General features: G+C 40.3%; 1 protein-coding gene across 1 annotated transcript; it reads right to left on the bottom strand.

Annotated features, from left to right (window-relative positions):
* Nucleotides 1-243: 243 nt before the first annotated feature.
* On the bottom strand, nucleotides 244-8,553 carry dlx4b (distal-less homeobox 4b). Its single transcript, XM_077551519.1, has 3 exons — nucleotides 3,060-8,553; nucleotides 1,584-1,777; nucleotides 244-902 (listed from the first exon to the last, which is right to left on the bottom strand). Exons 1-3 carry the CDS (start codon nucleotides 3,385-3,387, stop codon nucleotides 651-653), a joined length of 774 nt encoding a protein of 257 aa, XP_077407645.1. The 5' UTR covers nucleotides 3,388-8,553; the 3' UTR covers nucleotides 244-650.
* Nucleotides 8,554-10,486: the final 1,933 nt, after the last annotated feature.

The raw sequence follows: 10,486 nt of genomic DNA, 5'->3' as shown, positions 1-10,486 counted from the left end.
ATCAAAACATGTGGAAGAGATTAAATGTAGAAAGAATTAACACATAGCAGGTGCTCTTCAAATTTGGCAGGCAAAATATGTTGATAAAAAGCCTTTTTCATTAAGTGATTAATCACGATTAATCAATATCCTAAAACGTGATTAATCCGACTAAAATCGTTTGACACACGCACGTAAAGTGGTTCGCTCATTATGAATTTTCGTTCTAATAAGAATAAAAGACTGGATTCATCACGTCACAAGTCACAGCAGCAGTTAAGCAATCTTTATGTGTTGAATTCAAAACAGAGACAGTGTTTTCATTCGCAGCTCACACGGATTTGTTGGGCTCCGTTCAATTTGTCCGCTCGCGGGACACTTTGCGCATTCAAAAGCAGACATCTCCGAAATAATGACAAAGTCACAACATCTGTTTATTAGCATAATACTCGGAGAGGGTGTCCCGTGGAAAATGCCTCTGTGAATAATCATGCACACGGACGTGTTCAAAACGCATTCATCCAGACGTTGCGCGTCCTCTTCAGTGTCGTTTCTCAAGAAAAGTCCCGTCAAATGATGCGCGAAATTAGCGCGTGTAATCCCAGCCGCAAAACTTGCTGAACGTTTTTTTTTTTTTCACGTGATGGGCTTTTTGGCAGTAAACAATCCACTCACATCATCTGATGCCTGGACATGGCCTCCTGGTGAGGATGCTGGTTGGGGTACCAGTGGCCCAAATTGTTCATGTAACTGTTGGGGTACATGGCGCCCGCCGCTTTATTGGCCTGCATGGACACGTCCCAAAGTTGGGGCGAGCAAGGGGAGGCCGAGCTGGTGCTGCTCAGATGCTCGCCCTCTGGTCCGCTCCCGTGCTTCAGGATTTTTTTGTACTTGGAGCGCTTGTTCTGAAACCAGATTTTCACCTGTAAAAGGGGGAGGGGAGGGAAACCTGCACGTTATTATTGTCCAAGCTGTCGATCTCCATTTGGTTAAGTGATCATCAAACGCTGCGGGAAAATATTCAATATCACTTAATTGGGTGGAATATTACTATTTACTGTATTTACTACAAATGTGCTCAAACCAGATCATTTTGATTGACAAGGTTTGCGCTGTGTGAAACCTGACACATGGGACAGTAAAAAATATTCAAAAACCGCTCTCAGTATTATTATTATTTTTTATTATTATCACTTTCTTTTTCCCACTCCAGAACTCTATAATCTCTAACACGAGTGTTTTTTTTTTTTGCAGCGAAAAAAAGAAAGAAAAAAGGACTGCGTCTTAATAAGAAGATTTATAGCCTTGACATCCTTACACGTAATCCTACCTAATGTTCCAAAAGCAATTTCAGGTAGCTACATGCAATTAAACAGCGTCCAATTATCACACCTGTAAACAAAACCAGCGGATTAACGTGTCGCGAAACCATTTGCGTTTTTTTTTTGTTCTTAACTTCTTGTGGTTAGGTGCTTTAATCAAAAAGGGTTAATTAATGTTGTGAACAAGACAGGCGTTATGAGCTACAATTACAAATCACAACAATTACCCCCCCTCCTATTTTTTTTTTTTTAACTTATATGCAGTGTTGATCGCCCACGCACCTGAGTCTGCGTGAGTCCCAGTTTGGCCGCCAGGTCTGCGCGCTCTGGCAGGGCCAAATACTGGGTTTGCTGGAAGCGTTGGTGCAGAGCCTGCAGCTGCAGACTGGAGTAGATGGTGCGAGGCTTCCGGATCTTCTTCCCTTTGCCATTTAAACGCACGTCCCTGCTTTCCAGTGCGAGGGACTTGTCGGGATCTGCGAGTCAATAAAAGTGTGACTTGCTGAATGTTATATCGTGCAAATAGTTAAGGTGCAAGTTTGAGGCACGCATGTGACACACACACAAAAAAAAAACAAAAAAAAAACGCCCTGCTGCATGCACATTTACGTCCATCCATATCCATCTGTCTTGTCTGTCTGTCTATCTGAGAATACAGCACATTTTCCTAACAGTTAATAATAAAGACTTTTGTTTCACCATTGTGTTTGAATTAGCATAAAAAAAACGGATTATCTATCTCCCCGTTGCTGTAAAACACAGGTGTCAAACTCAACCAAGTTTTGGGCCACGACAACATTTTTATTTATTTATTTGCAATAAATTGGACAAGAGTTACATACAAGACGAAAATATTGGCTTGTCACTATTTTACTTCTTCTTATTTCAAATTCAATGCATCAAACACTCTAAAAACAATTTGTTTAAAAATGAAGTCAAAAAGGGACTAACCCAACTTTTTGGGTTAAATAAAGATGCAACCCAAAATGCTGGGGCGAATGAATAACTCACGTGACCCAATTTTGGGGTTGTTCATTTAACCCCAAATCTTTGGTCGGTTGCTGTTTGACCTGATTTGGGTCATTTTTAACTGAACTATTTTTAAAATAAGAAAAATCAAGTGTACGTTTTTGGGGGGATATTTTGGGAGTTATTTATTTGACCCAAATTTGGGGGTTAAACAAATAACCCAGAAAGTTGTGTTGGTCCCTTTTGACCCAATTTGGGTTATTTGTGACAGTTTTGTTTTCTTTTTTGTGTTCACTGAAATAAAAATCAACCCTGAAAGTTGGGACAAATGACCCAAGTATGGGATTAGTCCCTTTTTGGCCCAATTTGGGTTATTTCTGACCCAACAATTTTTAAAGCGTTCGCTCTAAAATAACAATAATCAACCCGGAAAAGTGGGTAAAATCAGCAGGTTGATTTGACCAATTTTTTTTTTTTTTTAACCCAACAATTTTTTGAGTGTTGTTATAGCAGGAGTGCTTTCGGATTATGTAACCAAAGAACCATTTGATGTGATGCATTGAATAATGGTTGGTTCTATAAAAACACAAAAAAAAATGGGTGCTAAATAACCCAAAAGCAGTTCCTTACATACACAAGCCGAATAACTGCATTTTGGTGCAGAACGGTCTACTCTACACGAGTTTGACAACCAGGTACTTATTTATATTAGAGGCGATTTGCTCTGATTCGAATTAGTGCAAACACGCGTAATGTATGATTTAAAAAAAAAAATAAAAAATTGCATACCTGTGTGCTCTAATCGTCCGTGCAGGCTCAAACTGCTGCTTCCGGAGCTGCTGTTGCTGTGCTGGTAGGGCATGTAAGCAGACTGCGGGTGAGGATTCGACGCGCCGGGGTAGGCGTAGCCCAAAGAGCGGCCATAAGTCGCGCCGGCTGGGAAGGGGCCGTCGTGCTGCGAATGGCCGGCAGCGTGGAAGCCGTGCACGGGGTAAATGTGAGGCAGTCCCGGGGAGCGCTGCTGGTGAGCCGGATGCGCGTGTCCAAACTCCAGAAAGGCCGATTTGGACGGGTCGGAGCCATTGAGAGTGTCAGGCATGAGAGCCATAGACATCATTCGAGCGTCCACACAGGGAAGAAGATGGTTTCATGAGTTCGGAGGAGGACGAGAATTTGTACGAAATCCACACGAAAATAGCGAGAAGATCCGCAAGCTTCCCGGTGGAAAAAAAATCCAATAAAAGCACAGTAAAAAAAATAAACACAAATAATAAAATCTTCTTTGCAGCTGGCAATGCTCGTCAAACACCTCGTGTGTGCAGAGCTTCAACACACTGCTCGTCTTCTGCCTTGCAACTTCTCTCTCTCTCCCTCTGATTGGCCCCTTCAGCCCCAAACTGTCAGTGGAGCTGCATGGAAGCTCATTAACATGCGTTAAGATGCAGCTCTGCACGGGCACGCACGCACGCACGCACGCATGTTGGGACCTCCTTCTATACAACAGCAACACATCAAATCGTGTTCATCGTGTGCTGACTGACAGATGCGTTGTTCGAGGCAACAATAACGTCCAAATAGCGCCCCAAGCAAGCGCGCTAGGAATATCATTATGAGATTTGATTGCCTTTTCAGATCTTCTTGAATAGAACTTCCGCGGAGGAAATTGGTTTTAAATATTTCAGTTGAATATTTGTATCCGCGGGCTTTTTAAATAAGAGACAAACAAAATTCGATATGGAATGACCGCGTGCTTTATTCTCCTGCATGATGTTAGTTAGCATTTTTTTGTTTTCCCTTTAATCATTATTTTATTTATTTTTATGTTTTTTAAATCATTTTGCTGAAGAGAACAACATGTCAAATGCTAAAATCACAATCGTATGGAATGTGCATTCTTTGGCATGATATTTTTGTTCAGTTTTCCCCTTAATCATTTTTATTTTGTTGCTTTTGATTTTTGTAATCATTTTACTGAAGAGAAAAATATGTCAAATGCTAAAATTATTAATATCCAATCGTGTGCTGTTTAAAAAAAAATAAATACAATTAAGCATGGTTCCACAAACGAAATCATTTGCAATCATAGCCGTTAAACACAATATTATAACGTTTCTGATAATGTATTGTTTTGAAGTTTTTTTTTTTTTTTGCATGCGTGGAATTTTCTGCAGTTCAAATAATAATAATGATAATAATAATACATTTCCAAAATGCACAGCATTTAAAAGGGCAAAATGTCTTATTTGCACCTGCAGGTCATAAATAAGCTAATTTAATTGCCTTTTTTTTTTTAAATTCTAAATATTCCCACTCACGGGAAAAAGACTGAATTCCAAACAAAACTACCGGTGTGCAAATATGTCACTCCAAAAATAAAAAAATACATGTGCACGTGGCTGTGTGCATTCTTGTGACTCAATGACAAGGTTTAAAAAATAAACAATGATGGGAAAAGTGGGAAAACACGGATGTGGCAAGAGGGTGGGAAGAGTGGTGCAGACTCGGCCAAAAAAAAATGCAGACACACAAACACACACAGGACATGAGTGAAATTGTGAAAATATAACCGGAGGCTTAGAAAGAGTCATCCATAAACTTTGCAAAAATGCGGAGGAGGAAGACATGCTGACACACAAAAAAGGGTTTCTACTAAACTAAATAGAGCCATCATATGTACAGTAAGATATGTTCGCATTCTAAAGAGTGTTTGATGGGTTGAGCGTGTTGCTGCCGTGCTGTCCAAACCCATCATTTTGGTCAGGTCCGACTAAACGCCGCCTGCAGCTACTACACACGCAGTCATCGTGAAGGCCTGCATGCCTGCCTACTGGGGGCTGGACTGCTTCCCGAACCCCACGCAGCCACTCAGCCAAAACAGGCCGCCAGAACAAAGCCACAAATGATTATTATATGGAACAATTTCATTCACAAGTAGAAATTTTGAAGCCCTCAGAAATTGAGTGTGAACACTCGAGATATCCTGTCACTATGAGCTGAGATTGGCAATTAATTAAAAAAAAAAAAAAAAAACATTCTTTACAAAATGATTGTGAAAACTTAATTTATAAACAAGAAGAAAAAAAAATCGAGATTGTGCTTTGAAGCCTCACATCTTGATCTCCTCTGGGCTCACGTCCCCAAAGAAGCTCCACTTGCAACCTCATTCCATTAATTTGTGTCGTCATAGTTGGCCACAGGCATGTGGATCGTTGCTTTAGTGACAATTAAAGAAGAGGTGTTGGTTCAAATTGTTCTGGCTCTAACATCAAAGCAGTTCCAAAAAGGTCAAAACAAAAACAACCCAGTTTTCATTTTGGGCGTGACTCTTTTTGTGAGGGACTTGAGCTTCTGACGAAGAAGGTACAACAGAACAACATAATAATAATTATTATTATTTTTTTTTTTATAAAAGCCTTTTATTAACAAAAAGACAATGGTAAAAAAAAAAAAAAAAAAGCTTAGCTCATCTTATTTTGTTGGGACACGCTGACTAAAATCCCTTCATAACCCCACATCTATACCAACCGTATTAAAGTTTGTTAAAGTTGAATTTATAACCTCACATAATCTTCTATTTTAGTCTGAAGATAAGAAAGTAGACCTTAGTCTCTCACGCTGTCCTAACAAAAAAAAAAGTTAGTTTGCAAATGTGGATGCTAAGCTAGCCAGTCCTATGTGACCAACTAGCTTAGCGCTAGCTAGGATGAGGCTAGCGCAGCAAAACGAGGATGGATTTAAAATGGGACAGAATAGAAAACAAAATCCTGGGTTCAACGGGGTCAAGAACTGGCACTTTAATTTGTGTACCTTCTTGTATTTGGTCCCACAAATTAAATTAACATCGAGTCAACAAGCATGCTTATTTGTGGGGCAAAAATGTGATCCAAAATCAAGATTTGTTGGACAAGTGAAGACACCTTTTGGTCTCCTCCAATAAAAAGAAGAGAAGCAAAGATAAGAGAAACTGAAAAAGTTAGTATTTTGTCCAGAATGAATTTGCTAGTATACAATATTTTTTTGTATACAATTAATACCTTTAAAAACGAAAATTTCCACTTGCTGTGGACTGAAGATGTGTGCTGAAAAAGTAGATAACGACCAATCATAACTGACATGTTTTCTGGGTTTGGTCAGCAAACTGAGCCATGATTGGTCGTTACCCACTTCCTCAGCACATACTGATGTCATCGTCAGTCAAAAGCAAGTGGAAAAAAATATCGTTTTTAAAGATATTAATTGTGAAAAATGAAAAATAATAAAGCTATCAAATTCATTCTAGACAAAATATGATTTTTTTTATTGCTGAAAATGGCTCAATGAGTCATAAAATAAAATAATAAAAAGTCCAGTTAAGAAAACTCAAAGACAGCTTTTAGTCTCCCACAGCGAAGACAAGAGCAGAGAAACCAACACATCGCATGAGAGCTAAGGTGTGCACATGCACACACACAAACACACACGGAGGACGGGAGGCCCTGCCAGGCTTGTAATTATGCCGGTACGAGGAGCCAAGAACAAAGTCGAGCCCTGCAGTCATGGGGCAAAGGGATGGGTCCACGCCATGTCTCTCTTAATACAAACATTTTCAAAACATTCGGCGCTCTCCAACGCAGCCCAGACTCGGCGGCGTCTCCTACAACGCCGCACACAACCCGCGTCGAGGCGTGTTCAACCCGGGTGCGTGCACTCAAACACACACAAGTCGAGTTTGTCCGTCATGAGGCTGGTGACGCAGATTGACAACATTCTTTGAGGCTAAAAACCAAAGAGCGCATTCCCGAGCAACGGCAGCAGCTCTGATCTTCCGCGTCACGTTTGACAAGCCGGCCTCTATTTCGGGGGGGGGGGGCCCGATAGGAGCCGGGGGTCACCCTGTTGACAGGCCGCGGGTCCCCGATGGGGACAGGTGGCCACGTGGACCCGTTTCAGCACATTGTTTCGAAATGAATGTGGACACAAATGACTTTGTCAACAAGTTTTGTGAAAACCACAAGAGAAGAACTGGTGGAAATGCTCTTCCAAACCCCAAATAATTCTTTACGAGAACCGGGTTGTGAGACTGGAATCCCAAAGATTTAGGGCAAGACTAAACGCCAGAGACTCAAGTCAACTCTAGTCACCTGTTTTGATGACTTAACAAAGACTTGACTCGGTCTTGGGAGTTAAAGCCTCCGTACTTGATTGGAGACCGGATATGTAAGATTTTGGATCATCATCAACCTGAAGTCAAAGCTTTAGCACTCTCTGAAGTATCCGCTCAGTTTTTATTGATGCCGAGTTCCAGTGCAGGCCTTCAGATAGACTTTCCATGGCTTTGCGTAAACGCCTGCTCTAGGAGTTCAGAGTTTTCATCAGCGGTGGAAGTAGCAGGATGAAATAAAAGAGACAAGAAGGAAGTGTATAGTGACTTAGGAAGACCAGATACTGATACTGACCAGAAACCAGATGCAGGTAAGACTGCATTAATAAGGCAACGTCACTTGGGACTTTCCCAAGACAAAATGACTTGGAACTTGCTTGAGACTTACTTGCGACTTGGTCCCATCTCTGTTTACTGTTGGATTTACAGTATGTTCTGAGTTTTTTTTTCAGGTTCATGCTGTGCCCCCCTTTAAAAAGGATGGAGTCACCATTTTAATAAAGAGGACAAATATCAGCGTGAACGCCTGCTCTAGGAGTTCAGAGTTTTCATCAGCGGTGGAAGTAGCAGGATGAAATAAAAGAGACAAGAAGGAAGTGTATAGTGACTTAGGAAGACCAGATACGGATACTGACCAGATACCAGATGCAGGTACGACTGCATTAATAAGGCAACTTCACTTGGGACTTTCCCGAGACAAAATGACTTGGGACTTGCTTGAGACTTGAAGGTTAAGACTTGAAGACTTACTTGCGACTTGGTCCCATCTCTGGCGCTGTTGTATTTACAGTATGTGCTGAGTTTTTTTTTCCAGGTTCATGCTGTGCCCCCCTTTAAAAAGGATGGAGTCACCATTTTAATAAAGAAGACAAATATGAGCCAGCATCCAGATAAGACCAAGAACACATTCCAAGAGACTGGCATGCCTAGCCAAAAGGATGTCTTCATGGTCCTAATGCAGCCGATCGCGAGAAACTGACATTGAAGCAAAGGTTTGGCGTTCATGGTTCCGCATCTTCGGATAGTTGCACGGGTTTCGCCAGGAAAGCCAAGTTCAATTCCTCCGCGACCACGTCTCACCTTTCTTGACAAGCATCTGCATTTCAGTGTTTTGGCTGACACTATTAAAACATTCTGTGTGGTGTAAAGTGTTTTTCTGTCTTTTGCGCATCAACAAAGCCAAAGCAAACAAAAGGATTTTTCCCTTGACTGTTTTACGCCTTAGGAGAGCGGAGGAAAAGAAAGACGAGGTGGCAGAGGATGATTGACCAAATCTTTCCTCCAGGCGCTCGCCCGTCATAAAGGAAGGCTAATATGCGCAGCGCCAGTTTGTCATTCTTCAAGTTTGCCTTGTCATGTGTGCGTTGGCATTCTCACAAGAGCCGGCAGAATTCCGGTATGATCTCGTGTGAAGATGAGATTAAATGTTTACGCAGCGGAAACACACCTGTTTAGGTCTTGGAAAATTAAAAATGATCATCAGTAGATGCATTTCAGGTGGAACTGACTGAAATGTAAAATAAATAAATAAATAAAGTGGAATTATTTTTTTTTTTTTTTAATGTAGAACTTCTTAGTCTCCCGTTTTTTTCCTTTATTATTATTATTTATGGGGGGCAACTTGAGCAGAATTTTGAATTTGAAGGAATTATTTGACTAACATAAGAATAATTGATTTATTTGATTTCTTCTTTTTTTTTTTCCCTTTTTTTTGTCTTTGTATTCAAAATGTTACATTAACCTGCCAAAGTAATACAGATGAAAATTATTTTATAATAATCCGGCATTTTCGCTTATAAGTGTTCATTAATATGCACCATCCCGTTTTAAAATAAATAATAAAATAGAATATTCATTCAATCATTTTCCAATAAAATATGATAATGCTTACTGTAAGTGTTGTTTGCTCATTGGAATAGCTCATTTTTTACTTCATAATGTCTTTAATTTTCTAATTAATAAAACATAAAAAATAAAAAATAAACATTTGTCATTTGTTTTGGTTGTATTTCAAATCTTAACAGAAAAAAACAACAAGCTGACTATTATGTTTATTTAAGCAATCTTCAATTTTGTATTTTTATGGCTCAAGTTTAAGTCGATTAAAAGTTACGTTACGCAATATCTTTGTTGAGATATCTGATGACATTTTGTCAGGATTAAAAGAAAAGACACTTAAGAGTGATTGGTTAGATCGGATTCCCTTAAAAAGCAAAAATCCGATGCTTTAAATGACTCGTTTACATAATGACTGCCAGACAGCATCATCACCCGGTGTCAACTTTTAATTGATTAGTTGCATGGAATTTCCTCTGGAATCAATTAGGCGCGATGAACAAATAAGCTTGTGCAATAATGAGCGTAGTAGTGTCACATGATCACATGTGCTTTAAATAGCGCCAATTAGAGCAATTGCATTGCATCCACTTTTGCATGCTTGCTTGTGAGTGCACTTGGTGCCGGTTCTGACTATGGCGGGTTTGTTTACAATACGGTGTAAAGGGCCAAGCTGATGGACAGGCAGTGAGCGGGACAGTAGTGGTAGTGTTTTGTGTTAGCGCTTGCTGGAGTGTAGCTGCACTAATAGCACCGCCTCATGCATGCATGCTCCACATCTGGAACAGAGAAGCCAGTCTGGGTCCACGCTGGGTGTTTACAGCTCTGTTTTTTTTTGTTTTTTTTTGAGCTCCTCACAAAATCTTGCCAAAGCACACATTCCAGATTCACCAGCTCAACATGGAGGGGGGGGGGGTGATATGTATACTATGTTTTTCCATTGTAAATCCTAGCCAAAGGAGGTGGGGGGGAAAAAACAAAAGCTGGCATGCATCATTTCCAAGAGTGGGGGGTGGGGGGGGGGGGGTAGTAGAACTGTGACCCAGAATCCTGCTAGGTCTGCTATGGTTTATGGGTGGCATAAAAAGTCAGGTAAGGTCATAAAATGTACAATACACATTTTTCCCCCAAATCTTTCATACTCTGTTAGCATAAAAGTGGGAACAAAGTTAAACTAATAGAAATACGGCTGCATCTTTTAGTCATTGATTAATTTCTTAATGATTTATAAAATTGAGTT

Source organism: Vanacampus margaritifer, chromosome 18, assembly GCF_051991255.1.
Source record: "Vanacampus margaritifer isolate UIUO_Vmar chromosome 18, RoL_Vmar_1.0, whole genome shotgun sequence".
NCBI lineage: Eukaryota > Metazoa > Chordata > Actinopteri > Syngnathiformes > Syngnathidae > Vanacampus > Vanacampus margaritifer.
The sequence above is the reverse complement of the archived record's forward strand: the minus strand, read 5'-3'. Positions and strand labels throughout refer to the sequence as shown.

Excerpts from the sequence above, each read along its gene's own strand:
- dlx4b (XM_077551519.1), bottom strand. The coding sequence starts at position 3,387 with ATGATGTCTATGGCTCTCATGCCTGACACTCTCAATGGCTCCGACCCG. Across the intron at positions 1,778-3,059 it reads CGGACGATTAGAGCACACAG|ATCCCGACAAGTCCCTCGCA; the intron begins GTATGCAATTTT and ends ATTGACTCGCAG. Across the intron at positions 903-1,583 it reads TGGGACTCACGCAGACTCAG|GTGAAAATCTGGTTTCAGAA; the intron begins GTGCGTGGGCGA and ends CCCCTTTTACAG.